At 42.7% G+C, this 19,924-nt stretch overlaps 1 protein-coding gene across 1 annotated transcript in view; it reads right to left on the reverse strand.

Moving 5' to 3' along the window:
* The window catches only part of LOC147705958 (protein-glutamine gamma-glutamyltransferase E-like), a 196,560-nt gene extending 178,351 nt beyond the window's left edge, over nt 1–18,209 (reverse strand). Inside the window, exons 1-3 of the mRNA XM_086932422.1 lie at nt 17,994–18,209; nt 8,926–9,099; nt 6,853–7,104 (exon numbers count right to left, since the gene is read on the reverse strand). Of these exons, the coding sequence (XP_086788548.1) occupies nt 6,853–7,104; nt 8,926–9,099; nt 17,994–18,000 (433 nt within the window). The 5' untranslated portion in view covers nt 18,001–18,209. The remainder of the gene's footprint in view (nt 1–6,852; nt 7,105–8,925; nt 9,100–17,993) is intronic.
* Between the last annotated feature and the right edge of the window lie 1,715 nt (nt 18,210–19,924).

Raw genomic sequence — 19,924 nt, forward strand, 5'->3', positions numbered from 1 at the left:
AATGTGGAGGACTGGTATGAAAGGTACACAAAATGCCAAAAGAAATCATAAGTGAAAAACACAATAACCATTATGCATTGGTCGAGAGAAATGAATGGCAGGGTTGCAACTCTGCAAATGTATTATAGAAAACAGCTGTATTCTAGTCTCTCATTAAGCCCTCTTGGATGTAGGGCGTTCAGTTTGTGCATCCAGTATAGTTCTCTCAGTAAAAGGAACTTGTTATTGTCTCTGCCTTCTATCTTATTTACAACCTCCAAAACCAAGAACCGGATCTGGCTGACGCTGTGAGAGTGGTTAACATAATGTGCTGCCACACAGTATTTAAGATTTTTAGTACGCATGTTACTGCGGTGTTCAGTCAATCTAGTTTTTACCTTACGTTCTGTTTTATCCACGTACGGTAGGCCACATGGGCATTTGAGAAGATATACCACGTTGGTGGTATCGCACGTTGCATTGACTTTGAGTTTAATGGGAGTTCCCTGGATCGGGTGTGGTATTGTGGTGACTTTTATAATGCTATTGCAATTGCCACAATTGTGGCATGGAACTGTCCCCTTATAGGTGGGTTCAATGGTACTTCTGCGTGCTTTCAAGAGTTGTTGAATGTTTTTAGAACGTTGGTAAACAAATATGGGAACATTTTGAAAGATGTTGTTGAAGTCTTGTTCCAGTTATAACAGCTGCCAATGTTTGCGAATTGATTGTTTGATCTTCAAACTTTGTACCGAGTATTTAGAAACAAATACAGAGCGTGTGTCTATGGTTTCTGTTGGGACCTTGGGCAATAACAATTGTGATCGATCTTTAATTTTGACTCTAATTTCTGCCAATTAAGTAATATGCTTTTCGGATAACCCCTTTGATGAAATTTGTTAACAATCTTGGAACAATTTTCTGAAAATAGTTCCTCGGTAGATGCAATTTTCTTAGCTCGAAGAAGTTGAGAATATGGCAAATGTTTTTTTAACTGACAGCGTGGAGTGGTTATTGAGTGATGCCGACTCCTCAACATGAAAGACCTACTTTCCTCAGAGAGGCACATGTCAGCTCCTCACCTCGTCCCCCTGATGCAAAGCTTTGTAGTCCACTGGAGTGAGCTGACTGCTTTAACACTCTGCTCAGTCTAGTTGGCATTGACATTCATCATGGCATCGACCAGCATCAAACAAGTAATATAGCTCCTGCAGAAAGGTGCCTGTAACTGCTGCAGAACTCCTAAGTTCTGTCTCATACCTCCTGCATCTGCTTTGGCGTTCCTAACCCAGAAGCCTTTCTCGGCTGCTTCGGATGTGCCCTCTAGTCAAGGGGGGGGGGGGGCAAAAATGTTCATCAGTGAGTCATGTGGGATGCTCCATCACTGCCATATTTCTAATTTGCTGCACTCAGAATCATTAATGCAAATATCGCAGAGCTATTTTAATAAGAAAATTAAACTACAATTAAAGATAGTGTGTGACTGGTAAAGCTGATTGAAAGAATCTGACAAAATCTAATTATAGCTAACCTGTCCTTCTTTCATATGGAGATAAGTCTTCCTGTCCTTGATAAACAAACTCCCTTAAAGAGGTTAAGAATGAGTGTAAGCATTTTGAAAGTCAGTGGAGACCGTCATACGATCCGATTGCTAAAGCAAGGTATAAAGCAGCCTTAACAAAAACGAGAAATAAAAAGATTAAAGTGGCAAAAAAAATGAGGATAGAATTGCTAATGCTGGTAATACGTCAAGGGACATCTTTAAAATAATGAAATCTTTCATGTAACCAGAGGCAAGTGTAGGCCGTCAGCTACCCACCTTAGGAATAGAGGCTCACTATTTTCAGACCAAGATGGCAAATATTCTAGCCAGTCTTCTTCCTTCCCGGAAGATGGAGGAGACATCAGGGGGCTTGTTGCACCCAAGACCACAGCTTTATGCCTCTAGGACCCTCTACAGGTATAACCTAATCTCCATGGAAGACTCTTTTGCAGCAATCTGTGACCTTAAGTCTGGCTCCCCATCTGATACGTGACCCCCTGGCCTATTGGCCTCAGGGGCAGGTGTCATCAATCCTCTGGTTAACAAACTTATGAATTCTTCTTTGTCATCAGCCGTAGTGCCAGGTGCCTGGAACAACAAGATGATTGACGGAGTGCTGAAACTTTTCAAACACTCAACCCCAATCGAAAGATCTCGGTTTCATCCATTATTTTTTTTGCTCACTATGCCACCCTGGTTTGAAGCCAGCCAGATGCAAATCAGTCTTGACCCTGATCACCATGGGAACAGTCCAGCCTGAACTACAAGGCCAGGTCAACCCTGGACAGCAGACAGGCATCCTGGGACCGGTTTCGGGGTATCACCCCTCATCGGGCAGGCTTGCTTGAATCCTATTGCACAGCGAGCAAGGACCCACATCTTGGCATACCCTTGGCCACTGAGGGCGAACATAGCAAACACAACAAGATGATGGACAGAGTTCTGAAACTTTGAAACTGCTCACACTCAGTCAAGAGACCTGGGTTTAATCCATCGTTCTTTTTCTCACTATGCCACCTCAGTTTGGAACCAGTCATGAGCATATCAGTCTTGACCCAGCTCCTCATGGACACTGTCCAGCCCGAACTGCCACGCCAGGTCGTCCCTGGACCAAAAACAAGTATCCTAGGACCGGTTTTGGGGTAATAACCCTCATCAGCCAGGCTAGCTTGAATCCAGTGGCACGGCAAGCAAGAGACCTACTTCTGGGCAAACCCTTGCTTCAGAAGCAGGCAAGAATTCCGCCTCTTCTGAAGAAACCCCAGGCGGATCCTGATGAACCATCTAATTACAGACCGATTTCTCTGCTTTCTTCCCTCTAAAAAGTTTTATAGAAGCATGTTAACTACTAGCTCTCCCAGTCTTTGCAAGGTTTCTGCCCCAGTTTCAGTACAGAGACGCGCTAGTGGAAGTGGTAGATTACATCAGGGGGGCTTTTGATGTTGGGGGCAGGGCTTGATCTGTCAGCAGCCTTCAACATGGCACCCCACTCCACCCTGCCGGACTGTCTTCAAGCCATTGGATTTAGGGGGCTGGTTAGCTTCATTCCTAGAGGGAACAGCACAGGTGGTATGGTGCCCGGCTTGTTCATCTAGGTCTTGTGAATTTCAAGTGGGAGTGCAACAGGGCTGAGCTCTGAGCCTGAATCTCTTTAATATCTATCTTACCACCATTGCTCTTCTGGCAGACACCCAGCTACTATTTTCATTGGGCAGGGATGAGATGTTTCCAGGTGATAAAATCAAAACCTGCTTTCAGCGGTCTTTCAATGGCTGTTACACCATCAGCTCAAATGCAATTCAGAAAAAATGGAAATACTCTTCTTTGATGTAAGGGCACAAGAGCCTTGGCATTCCTTTGATCAGTGGATGCTCCTCCTTCACTACGCCAGGCCAGTACGATGAAGAATTTAGGCATTAAGTTTGATGATGAGCTATCCTTTCTGCCTCAGGTTATTGCTGTCATTGGGACTTGCTTTGGTCTGCTGAGTGTGTTAAGCAAGTTCCTCCACTTTCTCTCTTTTCTAGCAAGGAAACAGGTTGTTCAGGCTTTAATAACATTGAAACTTCACTACGATAATGCACTGTACTTGGGCCTGCCTGATTTCCAGATTAGTAAATTGCAGGTGGTTCAAAACACAGCAGCCCGGATTCTTCTTGGTCTGCCTTTGAGAACACAAGTCTGCCCTTATCTATGGGATCTAAACTGGCTTCCCATAAGGAAGATGGCTCTTTCTAAGATTCTACTGCTAGTACATAGGGCTCTCCATCGGTCTGGCGCAGCTTATCTTACAGCAAGGATAGGCTTTCATGTTCTATCCGTATGCCTGAACTCCGTCAACCTCTTTGTGGTCAAAATTCCAAGGATCCAGCAGTCCAGGATGGGAGGCAGGTCCTTTCCATTTTTAGGACCTTCATTATGGAACAAACTCCCTTTGGAGTTACAGAACATTTAAACCACCTCCCAGTTCCGGAATAAATTGAAAACTTAGCTTTTTAATCAAATTAATAGTGAGGTCCCTCGATTAGTTTTACATCTCAGATGCATATCGCCAGGAGACTCCCCGGAGTAACAGTCGCTTTATAAATGCCTATTACGTTACATTACATTTCCAAAATTGGAGGCGCGAACACTAAAATACTCCTGTCTTTCTCTAGCATAGGTATATAACCACATCATTCCAACTGACTGATTTGTGAGTTATCTATTTTGCTTTCCATTTCAAATAGGTTTTCACATACATACAGATTGGATCAAATAGTCAGCATGGACAACCATCATTCACACAAAACATAAAAATATTATACAACATCAACGACACTATCAGCCACCCTCAATTTCTCCCTTTTCCTATTTAGGTTTTCGTCATGATGTACCTCTCTTACCATTTTATGCACAGATTGAGCAGATGTCTGTCTTACTTTTGTTTGGTAGCATTTATTTTGCAGCCAAAAAGATAGCACCCCACTGGTTTTGATGCCTTCCCCCTGAGAAAAATGTGAATTGATGGATATGATACGTGAATTAATCTCAACCAGTAATAAATACTTCAAGTACATTCCAGTCCATCTTTTTGCTCACTGTGCCAGTGCAGAGGTGGATTTTTGATATGCAAAGCAGTTTTGGTCCCAGACAGTTAGCATTTGCAGAATGAAGAATCAAACATTTGTGACTGCAATATTTACATATGCTTCCTGGCACAGCACCTTGAACAGTGACTGGTGAATTTCCAGATTTATGCTGACAATGTACAGATCGATTTTCACCTGGTAAAAGCTTCTGAGAACCCAACCAGAATCACTTCCTGATTGTGCCATTTATTCCACTTGAAGAAAGATTAGGAGCCATATGTATCATACAAATTCGCATTCGCAAGAATTTCGGCCTTTCCGAATGCGAATTTGCTAAATGGGATGTATGAATGAAAAATCTGGTGCAAAATAAGGAATCGCAAAATTTGCGATTCCTTACTTTGCAATTGCATTTAAGAAATTGCAAATTTTGCGATTCCTTAAATGCAATGTATGAAGCTAAACAAATTGCTAATTGTCCCTAAGGAATCGCAAATTACCACCAACTTCAAGTTGGTGGTAATTTGCGAATTTATTGAAAAATGCCCATTTTTGCATTTTTCTAAGTGCCATGTGACGCACATACATGCCCTGAGGGCATGTATGTGCACCACATGTGCACCCATACTTATTTCAGGGGTGCAACAGGGTGTCCTTTGGACACCCCTGCACCCTTGAAATTATTCTCAATTTGCGATTTGCAAATTGCGAATCGCAAATTGAGAATAAATTCCCATTCCTTCCTATGGGCCAGGAGGCCCATAGAAATGAATGAGAAAGTTTTCTTTAATTGCGAATTCACAATTTGCGAATTCGCAATTAAGGAATATCAATAAATCGCTAAAAAATTGCGATTTTCTTGATACATACCAATTAGCGATTCTGAACTAGAGATTTCTTAAAAATCGCTTTTACAGAATCGCTAATTGGTATCTTGATACAGCTCTCCCACCGAGGTTCTAGCCCTCGTGACACAATACGTAATCCATTTTCTTTTAATTTGCCCTCAGATAATATAGAAACTCATCCTGACACCCTCAAAAGCAAGGAACGAGCTGATTCTTTTTGATTGCCATACTAGTTTTGGCCCCCTGCAAATCAACACAGACTTAAGGGGTGTGAAAATGTAGTTTTGACTTGTCTTTGTCAGAAAATCCTCCTAACTTGCTAGAGACCTTGTTCTGGTAACTGCAATATCATTTGCTAAGTTCTCCCAAGAATAATATTACTAGGCTTCAAATACTTAAAAACCAGGTAGCAAGAATGCGCAGTAACTTCCTTGAGAGAAACTACCGCAAATCTGCCGCCAAATGACTCCACTTTCTTCCATTTGATGCTGACGTTCAATACAAAGTGTCATGTACTCTTCAGAAAGGATATTTTGGGAAACGTTCTTCATACATGCATACATTGACACCTCATTATGTCATGAACACTAGCCTAAATTTGCTTATCAACCAACAATCCTTGAACAGGAAGAAAAATGGAGATCTATCACTGGGTACAAAAGGACCTAGATTCAGGAACACCCTTAACCTCAGCTTTAAATCTGAACCCCACTGCTTCCATTTCTGGAAACAGAACAACGACAAAATGCTGCATTTCAGGAATATCAGGCAAAGTTACTTACCTTAGCTGATTAGATTCTAACATTCTCTGCTATGGCTTTACTGACAACTTTTTCCTCTAATAAGGACATTTGCACTTGCTAATTATATTTCTAGACTGGCAAAATGTTTTACCACAAAACCAAAGTCTTGTCCCAAAACCCCACCAATTTTGGAGTCGGTCCCTCTTTATTAGATAAGACTTATCACTATCAGGAGTAAATCATTGACAGTATCCAGGTTAAAGTGTTCCTGTGAATACTTCTCAACCAAGCTTGGGGTTATCAACTATTACATGTGGGACTCTAATAGTCCCTTAAGAAATGGAGAGCTTCCAGGGCCATCGGTAATTTGGTCTGACCCCCTCTAATTCTGCTTTTACCCGAGTATTTGACCCAGATACTCTCTTTACATTCTGTAGGTGGTGTCTCTGAGTGCAATCCACAGAATTTGTGAAGTTACTGCAGATTGTATGATTCCGATTGATCCAGTGACTCCTGGATTGTTATGGGTACTATGACATTGAACAATCCTCTAGATTTAGTCAAAATAGTACGACATCCTAAACTATAATTTCCTCTCTACTTTTTAAAATGCATAATTAAAAAAATCACTGTGGCTATTGCCAACGTTTAAGAAAACGTGATGGTACCTGGAGTCCATGGGTTAAAGAGCATGATGAAAGACCCCAAGCCATGGTTTAAGGGATGACTCTGAGTCTCAACTGGGATTTGAATACTCAGAGAGTACCGACCAATGGCAGCCGAGACAGGGCTGGAGATGGTGAGGATTAGGTCTCCAGAATCACTGTGCTTCTGTTTCAAGTTCCAAGAATTACTGCTATGCGTAGAACTTGAGAGTGAAATTGTGGCCTTCGTCTTTTTAGATTCTGTAGGAGAAGGTCCTGGAATGTAGAAACAAGAGAAAAAACATTATTAAAAGGGAGCCCATCCAGGTGAATATAGAGTATTTAGTCTTGCAACTCAAGTCTGAGGTTTTATTACTAGCCTATGAAATATGGGTAAGTTTAAGATTTGGTTATCACTAAATATAGAAATAGTCATTGCTTGTCTGTGCAGTGCAATGTCCCTTTTACATACACAGTTGTGTGCAATATCAATTTCTGGCAATGCTTTCAAGGGGGGAACAACGTTTACAACGCAACTTTTACAATGCAATTCCATTACAACAAAACTTTTACAATGCAACATCCATTACAACGCATGTCATTACAACGCAACCATTACAACGCATGACACTACAACACATACCATTACAATGCATACCATTACAACGCATACCATTACAACGCATAGTACCCTTACACTATCCAACACTTTCCCTACTGTGGCACCCCCCGGAGTTAGAATAGAAATTTTACCCCTACACTATCCAACACTTACCCTACTGTTGCACCCCCTGGAGTTAGAATAGTAATTTTAACCCCTACACTATCCAACACTTACCCTACTGTTGCACCCCCTGGAGTTAGAATAGTAAATATTACCCCTATACAATCCAATACTTACCAAATATGCGTTGTAATGGTATGCGTTGTAATGGTATGCGTTGTGAAGGTAGTATGCGTTGTAATGGAATGCGTTGTAATGGAATGTGTTGTAATGGATGTTGCACTGTACAAAATGTGTTGTAAAGGCATGCGTTGTAAAAGTATGCGTTGTAACGTCATACAACCCTTTCAAGGATTGAGCACCAGCACAAAATTTGCATTTCACACTTTAAACAAGAGGAGCAACCTTGAAATACTGTGGTATTTTATATAGTGAATGCTCTATTATTGTAGGTCGGTCGATATTAAATTCACAATGTTGCGACTTGCTACAGACATATGCAAAAGAGAGAAGAGCATAAAAAGCTGAAAGAAGTAGGAAGATGAATTTAGGAAACTGTGCCAAAGCCAGAAAACAGGGATGAAAAAGAACCTGCAAGAGTGAGATTAGGAGAGTGGAAGAGGAGGAGGGTGGTGGAATAAACAGGTCTGAGGTGCAATCATGGCTAGGCAGCCTTAGCATTCGGATAACAAGACATTTGAAAGCAACAGTGGCTTTAAATAAACGCTTGGAGCCCCTGCTGTTATTTGTTTACAAGTTAATCACTGGTTGTGTTGTGTCAAGAATGGTGTGATGGCTTTGCTCTAGTTGTAGTATTTAATGTAACCTGCCTGCAGTTATTTCTGTAAAATAAAATGTGCCATCCCAGTACAAATCTGCAGCAAAATTGTATCATCTGGCTTTGACACTTGTAAAAGGATTATGCAGAACAGTACTAACACATTATTTATAACATAAATGATGGATAAGTCTTGACCCACATAAGTTCACACCGCAAAATTGGGAGACCTCAGCAGGAAAGATTACTGCAGTCATCAGGGGTGGCTGTCAAAGGAAAAATTGAGAGGATCAGGTGACACTGCTGACTTTCTCATGCAAGAGCCGGGCTAAGGCAGCTCCTCCCAAACAAGGGCACTCTGCCTTCTCACCTCATGGATGGGGTAAGGGTAGCTGATGCCCATTACTCTTAAAACTGCACTAGAACTAGAACCCACACACACTCAAAATGCATGCCAGTGTGCTAGTGAGGGAAGCTTTTTATTTATTTAATAAGATGCTCTATGCAGGTTTGACAGTTGAACAATATTGCAGGACGCTCTACTGGTACAAAATGCAAAAGGTGCAGTTGACATAATATGGGCCTTAGAGTCTACCTGTTTCCATGATGATTGAAATATTTTCATCTTGCGTCAGATCCCTGCTGAGTTTAAGACCAATGTTGAAGTCTTGTCCTCTTCTCAATATTAACTCATTACTGTCAAAGAGATCTGTGTGGTGTGCATTTTTGTTTGAAGAAAGCTGTAGATCAATTGTTTCCACCTGTAAAACTGTAACAAATGAAGAAATTGAAACTGTGATAATATACAATAAGAATGATTTCCAGGATCCATATATTCAGTATCATGATGTAAATACTCAGAGGTAAATGGTTAATCAGTAAAACAGGACATTTCTTTATTATAATTATTGACGCTTATCTGGAATTTCAAGCAAGTGTGTGTCTTTTCTAGTGATGATTGGCTTCAAATAATGTAGTACGTGGATTATAGTGCTGTAAAATTTCTCACTCATGTAAATAATTATTTTGTGTGCTCTCCTACCTGAAACATAAGCAATAAAATTGATAGCATTAATGTCCAATGGAAATTAAAATGTACTCACCTTTCAGCCAATGGTCCTCCTACAAGTCCACTTGACTCTTCTTTTTAATTCCTGCATTTCCTATTAAGTCGTTCATTTTTTTTATTGTGATTGAGCATTTTTATTTTTCAGTTTGTCTCTGTTAGGGATGACTATGGTTTTCCTGCCACTTTAGTTTATTTTGTCAGACTTGTTCTGGTGACATCCACTTAAATGAATATATGCTTTCCCTTCAATTGTACCACACTGACTCCTTTAGGAAGATTATTATCAAAAGTAACTTCCTCAGGTTTCTAAAAACACTATCCAACCAAGGCAGATTAATTCACAGTTTACATCATTATCAAACACTGATATGTGTTCTGTATAATACCCTACACCTCACAGCTGCAAGCCTTGTGGACTCACAATCCCTTACGTCTGTAACTGAACAGTCGTATTTAGACCTCAGTCTCTTCAAAGACAATTGTGGCCATTTTCAGTCTGATTACTCTAGCTGGAACATAGTGCAGAGCATGCATGGGGGTCATGACTATAATTCCAAATATAGTCACAGAATAGGAGATGCAGATGATGTTCTAGTTGAAGCCTTCAATACAGGAACTGAGGAAATACTATAAGTACCAGACCAGACATTTCCACTGATAAGATGTGCAAAACAGATATGGTCTCACCACTCAATGAACATTGCTGACATGACTGTAACACATCTACTAACGGTAAAAACTTTAAACAATTTAGTCTGATCAATCACAAATACTTGAAGCCATGTTTGTAGAATTCGGTCAAAGAAAACATCAGAGTGGAGTACCTGAATCAATATGGAGTGGATTCATCCCATCAATTAGTGCCTGGTCCCACTTCCCTTTACTACATTTCTGATGACTCTTCCAATTAAAAACATCAATTGATTTTGTTCATATTAAGCACCTGTGAGTTTTTCTTCATCAGGATGGGCACCTTCGCTAGTCAGAGTTTTTAAGAATTCAAAGTCTGTAAATGAATTGTCATGGAATGAGAGCTATAACTGTGAGTCAGGAGTGTTCAGAGGACACTAAGGAATGTATATCAATGTAGTACTCCTTGTTCTCTAACACATACAATGAGCAGCCCTGCTAAAGCAATAACTACAACATAACAAGAGGATATGCCAATACTGATATGAAAGTTTCAAACACTAAATGACATCCAGAGAAGAAAAACTATTCAAAACCGGGAAATGCTAATTAATAGCTATTTATTAAATATAAATGAAAAATGCAACAGATGAATCATTTCAATCAAAATGTTACGGCCACATATAGAGCAAATTGGACACAGCACGATAAAATACACACACACCTTTACTAGTCAAGCATATCACAGTCATTCAACTTACATACACACATTCGTACAGAATACTTCACACAATATGGAATGACAAATGTACCAGTGTGGGAAGTAAAAGGGAACTGCTCTCTTAATCAATAACGAATTTACAAACAATTCTAAAAGATAGTACACTCCAATTAATCTGTGACAATAACAATTATCAAAAACATTTCATACAGGTTGTGTACTCAAAAGTAAACTCAAATGTGGTACAAGTCAACACTTGAATAACAAGGGCAGACCATAAGACAGAGGCCTACGCTTTTCGAATCGAGTCAAAAAGGGATTCTCCTCAGGGCCAAGGATGTTCTGAAAAACAAAAAAGTTCTAGAATTGCGAACTTTAGAGCTGGGGAGCTACGCTCGAATCTCGGCATTGGATCAACATCCTGTGATTCAAGGCAAATCGCTTTGTCTCCCCGTGCCTACCACAAATGAATGTGTTCTTCTGTAATGTAAATTGTGCTCATGCCATGTTGTCGAGTTCGCGCTATATAAGATTGCAAGGAAAAATAAAGTAGGGAAACTCGAGTTCACACACTACTGAACCCGCACTCTTAATCATGCCAGATTTGGAAAAAGGTTCGAAGAAGGACTGCCCTGCTGCCCCCTGAACTGCACAAAGAAAGGCTGCACCATCAGCTGGACAGCACCTGTGGCATCTTGGGCTAGCAAAGAGAGGACTGTGTCTGTGGCTTCTGGCTTGGGGAAAAGTCATGCCCCAGACCAAAAGAGTCACTCAAATTAACCATGGTCTCCTGCAGCCTGCATCAGGATCAGCACAGCCCAAGTAGCCTGCACCGTTAAGTTGCTAGCCACTGCAGACGATATGCATACGGAAGTACTGTTCTTCGGCAGCAAGACCTCCCCATGGGACTCCACCTTGTGCCCGTCAAAGTAAGAACCAGCATCTACAGACCACACAGAAAATCTAGGAATCATCCTAGATGACATGCTCAACATGACAGCTCAAGTCAACGCAGTGCACACCTCCTGCTTCCACATCCTACACATACTGCAAAAGATCTTCAAATGGTTGTCTGAGAACACCAGATGGACAATCACGAAAGTACGCATCACCAGCGGGCTAGACGGCGGCAACAATCTCTCCGCTGGAATCTCCAACCAACTCTAGAATACCACCACAAGACTCATACTCCCCCACCACGCGCACCCACAGCACACTGCCCATCGGGAAGCTTTGCTGGATTCCGATTCACAAGCACAGCCAATTCAAACTTCTCTCACACACATACAAAGCCCAACAATACAAGGCAAGAATACCTGAACAGCTGCATACACTTTCACAAACCCATCAGACACCTATCCTTTGCCTCACTCTCACTTGCAAACATTCCACAGATCCACAAAACCAAAACTGGAGGTCACTCTTTCTCCCACATCACACCAAGGAAATTGAATCCCTCAGTACATCAGAGCCTCCTCCTCACTGCTTGAGCTCTGCAAGAAGTTGAAGACATGGCTGTTTGTTGGGGCCACAGCCCCAGTGCCTGGACCCCCTCCCGGGTAATTACCATGCTATAAAAATCAGCATAACATAACATATACAAGCAGGACGGCACAGAAGGACAGGGATGAGTGGAGAAGAACAGTCATGGTTGACTATTTAGATATTTTCTTGTCCATTTTATCTTTAGACCCTTTGCTGATTAAACCAGATTTTTATTAAAATGAATGCTGCTAGTGATGCTCCTCTTTAGAAAAATGCATTTTACCTTGTAATGGATTTCTGCAGATTTTATGCACATAATACCCTCCAAGAAATGATTATCGTTTTGCAATAATATAGCGCATGATGAATGCCAATTTTGTTTTTCCTTTTATAATACATATAAAACTGCAATTCACTGCTTTAGTTCTTTGCTCTTATGAAGGTATTTTTAGATTCAAGAGTTAGATCTATCTACACTACACACTTTGTACTGAGTTTTGGATCTCCTCAAATCAAATCTTTATCAGATGCATTGAATTTCTAAATGTACATAAAGAATACAATCTCCAGAATGTATTGGTTTACTAAACTAAAGTCCAGGAACAAAGATGGGTACCTAACACACAACACAATGTTTAATTATGTTCCTATTCACACTTTCAAACAGAATAAATGTGTCTTGAAATATCACAAAAGATACAAAGAAAAATGGCGCACACACAGTTTCTGAAGTATTTTACTATGCCAAACATACATATGGCAGGCCTGCCAACTAAATAACAAAATTTCACTGCGTGAGTGGTGGGGGCGCAGGCAGGAGTGAAGCCTCCTGCTGAGAAGTACCCCTCAACACCAAACCCCCTACTCCAAAAAATGTGAATACTCGCTTAGGCGGTCAATCAATCAATCAATCAATCATATCATTTGTAAAGTGCACTACTCACCCGTGAGAGTCTCAAGGCGCTGGGGTGGGGAATGCTGCTACTGCTCGAAAAGCCAGGTCTTGAGGAGTTTTCTGAGGGTCAGCAGGTCTGAATCTGCCGTACGTGGATTGGGAGGGTGTTCCAGGTCTTTGCGGCGCGGTGGGAGAATGATCTGCGGCCTGAGGTCGCTCCTCGGAAGCGGGGGACTGTAGCGAGGTCGGCGGAGCGGAGCTGGCGGGTGGGGGTGTAGAAGCTGAGTCATCTGTTGAGGTACGTTGGTCCGGTGTTGTGGAGTGCCTAGTGTGCGTGGGTGAGGAGCTTGAAGGTTATCCTCTTGTTGACCGGGAGCCACTGCAGGTCTCTCAGGTGAGGTGTGATGTGGCTGAGGCGAGGGATGTCGAGAATCAGGCGTGCAAAGGTGTTCTGGATGCGTTGGAGCCGTCTCATGAGTTTGGCCGAGGCTCCTGCGTAGAGGGCGTTTCCATAGTCCAACCTACTGGTGACAAGGTCCTGGGTTGACTGTTCTTCTCGTTTCAGTGGGGATCCACTTGTAGATCCTACGGAGCATGCGGAGGGTGTTGAAGCAGGAGGAGGAGACGGCGTTGACCTGTTTAGTCATGGAGAGGGTGGAGTCGAGGATGACCCCTAGGTTGCGTGCGTGGTCGGTGGGTGTTGGAGCGGTTCCCAGTGCAGTCGGCCACCAGGAGTCGTCCGAGGCCGATGGGTTGGATCTGAGGATGAGGACCTCTGTCTTGTCCGAGTTCAGCTTCAGTCGACTGTTTCTTATCCATTCAGCAACGGCCTTCATTCCTTCGTGAAGGTTGGTTTTGGCGGGGTGGGGGTCCTTGGTGAGGGAGAGTATCAGCTGGGTGTCATCGGCATAGGAGAGGATGTTGAGGTCGTGCCGATGGGCGACGTGGGCAAGCGGTGCCATGTAGATGTTAAACAGAGTTGGGCTGAGGGATGAGCCCTGGGGTACGCCGCAGATGATCTCGGTGGCTTCGGAGCGGAAGGGGGGAAGGCGGACGCTCTGTGTTCTGCCGGAGAAGAAGAAGGTGGTTCAGTCCAGGGCCTTCTCTTGGATCCCAGCGTTGTGGAGGCGTGTTCGTAGTGTGTGGTGACAGACCATGTCGAAGGCGGCTAACAGGTCCAGGAGGATGAGGACCACCGCTTCTCCGTTGTCCAGCAGGGACTTGATGTCATTGGTGGTTGCGATGAGGGCAGTCTCAGTGCTGTGGTTGCTGCGGAACCCGGACTGGAAAGGGTCCAGGATGTTGTTCTCCTTGAGGTAGCGGGTCAGTTGTTCATTGACGGTCTTCTCGATGACCTTTGCTGGGAACGGGAGCAGGGAGATGTTCGGAAGTTCTTGAGGTCCTTGGGGTCCGCCTTGGGTTTCTTAAGTAAGGCGTTGATCTCGGCGTGCTTCCAGCTCTCCGGGAAGGTTGCTATCTCGAAGGAGGTGTTGATGACTTTCCGGAGATGGGGTGCGATGGATGTGATGGCTTTGTTGAAGATGTGGTGTGGGCATGGATCTGACGGATATCCGGAGTGGATGGTGTTCATGATTTTGATGGAGAATAAAAACTAGTCTGGGCAAGAAAGCAAGTACAGGCACAGGGGAATAAAAATAAGTCCGGGCAAGAAAGCAAGTACAGGCACAGGGGAATAAAAACAAGCCTGGGCAAGAAAGCAAGTTAGGCACAGGGGAAAAATACAAGAATGTCAATTTCCTGGGATGTTTTTACACCCAATAAGGTACATTGGTTATTCAAAACCTCAAAAGATAAGCTGAAAATTTGCTCTTTACAGTGTTACCAGCTCATTTTCCCTGCCATTTGGCGTTGCAGCGCACCCAATGTAATTCGTTTTATTTCTTTATTTCTTTACTTAACTCCGTTCGGCCGTATTCCGTAGTTTACTACCCCCACCCTGAGTCTCCCCGCCCGCCACACCACCCCGCAGCACTCCCTCAATGAGCCGCTACTGCAACCAACTCAATTATAATTCACTTTCACTCAGTCTTTATAACAACTAATCACATCTAAATACGAGCTGAGTTGAGTATTCATGGACTTGAATTGTAGACCACGCCCAATCATATGACGTCATATCAGCAGATATGGTTACTATAGTTACATCTCATGCAATTTGGCACATGGTAAGAATATGCACCACAATAATGGACTGTTTCAGCATGCATTATACTTATGATAGTATGAATTATGAAATACAATATGTGATCTATGATATGATATGATAGGTATATTATGCTTAAGAGTGCATTGTGCTGAAGAACGTTTTGATGTTTCTTAGCAGGAACTTTTTTAAACCAATATCATCATTTGATTAGAACATACTTGGTAATTGGATGTTCTTTGTTTTTCCAAATGCAGGTAAGCTGCATGCGTGTGCAACAGGTGTTGGCTGTATTCATGGTTAATGATATCTGTGTAAAGAATTATTTTGCTATTCGGATTTTGGCTCAAATCCACACTGTTACTTGGAAGACACAAAGAATACATTTTTGAAAAGGACCTCTTTGACTGGACTGTCTTTGGAATGTACCTCGTGAACAGCTTTGTGTTTTTGTTAAAAATGCGCTCCATGTTATCATGCTGTCTTATTTTCAGGACTCAGTTTTAAACAAATTCTATGATTTTGCCATATGGTATAAATATGAAAAAAGAGCATCTCCTTTTTTATTTTTTGCAGGCTTAGTCTGGTAAAGCTTATTTCTTTCCTGCTGACAATAGCGACTGTGCAATAAACCACTGAATGAAAGGAGGGATACAATAGACAGTCCTCCTTTGAAAATGCATATATTATTTTCAGCAAGAAGTCAATGATTTAGGTCACAGAGCTATTATACCAAATGCCTGTTTCATAGTGCTATCTGCAGAAGCCGCACTTTCTACCCGCAGCAGTAGGTCTCCAATTAAAAAAGCAAAAATTGTATTAAGGTCTGATAAAAATATATTACATACTGTATTGGCCGTTTTTGGGGAGGACAATGGTCCAATGCTTGGATAGGAGGCCTCAGCTGTTTCTGCCCAAATGTTATATCCCTAGTGTCAAGGGGGCTTTCTTTCTGCCCCCCCCCCCTTGGGGCAGATTACAGCCAAACCCTTGATCTTCGCAATCCTCTTTTCTGCCCCTGTTAAGACCGTATTGACCCTTCTGGAGTAGAGGTATGGGCCCCTTGCCAGCATAAGCATATACATCTGTTTGTTTATGCCACAATTTTAAAATCCCTTGTGTATAATGGGTTTTCAGTCCAGGGGGCAGGCAGTTTCAGGGCAGACCCCTCAATCTGTCAAAATGCCTTCAAGGGGCGGCAGAAAGATGGTATCACCCCCTCTTTGACATAGGGTCATAGCACTCAGCCAAGGTGAGCCACTCCCATCCTTTTCTCTTTTGTAAAAACAAAGAAGAAATCCCTACTGTCTTGTGGGTTCTCTGCACCCTGGGGTGACAGATTGGTTGCAAACACCAAAATCTGCCACCAAGGGGTGCAGAAAGACTTGCTTCCCCCTTTGGCATGGGATCTCGGTTGTATGCCAGAGTGGCCACCCCATCCTTCATGGGTTTTTTTTAACTCAAAAAGGAACTTCTGGGTTCTAGTTGGCTCCCTACTTCCCGCGTAGAAGGAGACTGGGGCAAACTGCCAAATTTGTCTCGGGGGGGGGGGCAGAAAGAATGCATTTCCCCCTTTGTGGTGGGGGAATAGTCCTATGCCAGGCCAACACTTTTTTCTTTAAAATGTAATTCCCCCGGTGGCTAGCAGGCATTCCGCCACACCAGATGGTGGTGTTAAACGCCACCATCCGCCCTACAAGCCAGACAGAAGATTTATTTTGGCAGGGGGAACAGAGGCCCAAGGGTCCACACCTTCTAGAGAAAATAATCCCTAGTGTCTAATGGTGTAGATCCCTGCTTGGAGGATTGCCTTCTGAGGTTGATCCCCAAATAGAGATCCACTGGAGAGAGGAACCTTTGGAAAAGTTAGAATCTCCTGTTCGCAATGATACTTCTCCCATTGAAACTGCAGCTCAAGGGGCTGAGATGTACCCAAACACTTTCACTTTGAAGTTCATGACGTCAGCCCAACACGCAGGAGGGGAGAATCCGACTCATGTGACCCACTGAGAGTTGGACCCTGGCGGTCCATTAAGACATGAACACTTTCAAGGGAAAACGGGCATTCTGGGTGTGGCTCCTCCAGAAACTCTTTATTTTGCCCCTCCACCATTTTGTCTGCTGTAAGTAAACAGATCCACGGTATTCCCACAGATCTCACCATTCTGATGGGGCAGGACACTACCACTCACTGCCTTACTTGAAGTAAGTGACCACTTGTAATGAGTCCATCTGTTCTGGAGTTGTCCTGATACTGACGATAATGAAGGAACCACGGGGCATATTATCAAGACAGGAGATAAAATTATCGCCTCGTTATCGGCAGAAAACTGCCGATAAAGTGGCGATAATTGTATCTCCTGTCTTGATAATATGCCCCCACCTTTCCAAAATCTACTCCCGGCTCCAGTGTTGGCAGCAAGGTTGCTTACTGCCTTCAAACGAAGAAAAAAAACACTGCACTCCGATCCAATAAATAGCTACGTACTTTGGGGCACCTGCTACAGGAACCGGCCTCACTTTATCCATGTATGAACTGTTGCAGACTGAGTGAAACATTCCAATTTGTTTAAATTGCTTAGCTGCCCTGGAGCCGCACCCTCGCCCGGACATGTTTTTGAATCATCTGCTCTCACAGAACGAAACTCACAGGTTTAACCATAATAAAACAGCAAGGGAAACAACGTCGTTTCGCTTACCCGCCATTGTTCACGTCGTCTTCGCTGGCATTCGAGCGTCGGAGTTTGCCCGCTCTGTTATCCGGGAGTTTGTCGACCTTAATCTGAGACAAGCAGTATTTATAACACTCTCCCCTACAGAGGTGTTGCACAGTACAGTTCTTGTGGGAGATGCACCCCGCCTGGTATTAAAAAAGAATTGACCCGTTTACTCCCACGATTGTCTCTGTTGTGTCTGACGGATGAGTGAGCGCGACGGAATCTTTCAGAGTGTGCCCGCCTCCCTGCTGGCAGTGGTACAGCTGCTTTTCCACATTGTGGCTGGGTGGCACTAGGAAACAGGTTTAATCAAGATCAGAAGTTAAATTGGAACAAGACCCAAGTACTAAGGTCCTAGTCGAGAAAGGAGTGCCATAATTGTATGTGTTGCTTATAATAATAAACACACCTATAAAGGCCTCCAGAGCAGGCTTTAGGGCTTGCCATGCTGAGCTGAGGTGCTATGTCTAGAAGAATTAACTTATGGTTTAAAAGCAACTGCTGCAGAGTTCCTTGTGTGTCCATCAGTTTTCAGGTGACATTAAAAATGCCACAATAACTCTGGTGATTAATGTTCTTGCTAGAGAGAAATTGAGTTTGTCTAGTGGCATTTTTGACTCATCATAACATAGCACAGGGCAAAGAACGTGCAGCATGCAGATCACAGAACTGTATTTTTTTATGGATAGCTCAGTGGGTTACTACTTTTGTCACAGAAATCCTTTTGTTACTTGTGGTTCAGAATTTACAATCGTAATACAGGCCAGTGACTATTAGCTCTAATTATAAAGCTGCATGCAAACTGCATGTTATAGGTTACAAAAACAATATATTTTCCCCCACTCTTTTATTATCCTAATGTTGCTAAAAAGGGGTTGTTTGTGTAGAAATGCAATCTTATCAGCAGAGCCAACCCCAACCACCTTGGTACAGTTTAAATTCTGAAGTGGAGCTTCTCCGAGCCAAAACTCTTAAAATATACTGCCTACTAGTATGGATGACGTGATTCCTACATCTTGTATTCCTCACTATTTTATGGAACCTTATGTTCCTATAGACTGATTTACACACGTATGATTCATTGTCTCTGTAAATTGAGTGTGATGAAAAGTGCTTCAAAACCTTACAACGGTACGAGTAGCCCTATACAACAAATGAAATTCATGTGAGAGAGGGGCTATGGAGACATAAAGGGCAGTTTTGAGGTGTGGTAGTGAGGAAAGCCAGGGAGAAAGAGGTTATTGGGGGTCACACCAGGCACCATCAACGCTAAAGCTGACCCTAAGGGCCTCGTTACTAGTGCCCAAGAATAATCCTCATTATTCCCTTCCCCTGGAATTACCACTACAATCCCATCAGGATTACACTAACTCAAAATAAGATTCTGTGGACTCATTACAAGAGAAATTTCCCTTCTTTTTTTACTGCTGCGGAATTTTAGTTACCATGGATCACCATAATTCAGGAGCACAGGAATAATAGGAATTGCAAGTTTTTTTGTGTAAGGTTAGGAAATCAGAGTTTTGAAAGAAAATGTTTCCCCCTGGCCTTTTACAGCGAGAATTTGACTGTATTCAACAGGCAAAATTCCTGCATGAAAAGCCAAAACGTGGAATTCCGATGGGCCGGGTAACTCCAGTCATTAGACCCATCAGAATTCACGGGCCACGCGTATTATAACCCCTTTGCTGCTGATGACGAGCTGAGCTCGTCATCAGCTACGGCGCTCGTATGCTGATGACGAGCTGAGCTCGTCATGTAAAGTGGTTTTTTAAAATCTGCAGCACACCGCGGTAAATCGTACCGTGGTTAAGGTGTTAAACCAAATCAATAACAGTTTGGATTACTAGCAGAAGACAGTTTTTTTATTATTTTCCATAAGTAGCATTTTTCATAAACACTTCGGGCCTAAT

This window comes from Lissotriton vulgaris, chromosome 7, assembly GCF_964263255.1.
Source record: "Lissotriton vulgaris chromosome 7, aLisVul1.2, whole genome shotgun sequence".
Lineage (NCBI taxonomy): Eukaryota > Metazoa > Chordata > Amphibia > Caudata > Salamandridae > Lissotriton > Lissotriton vulgaris.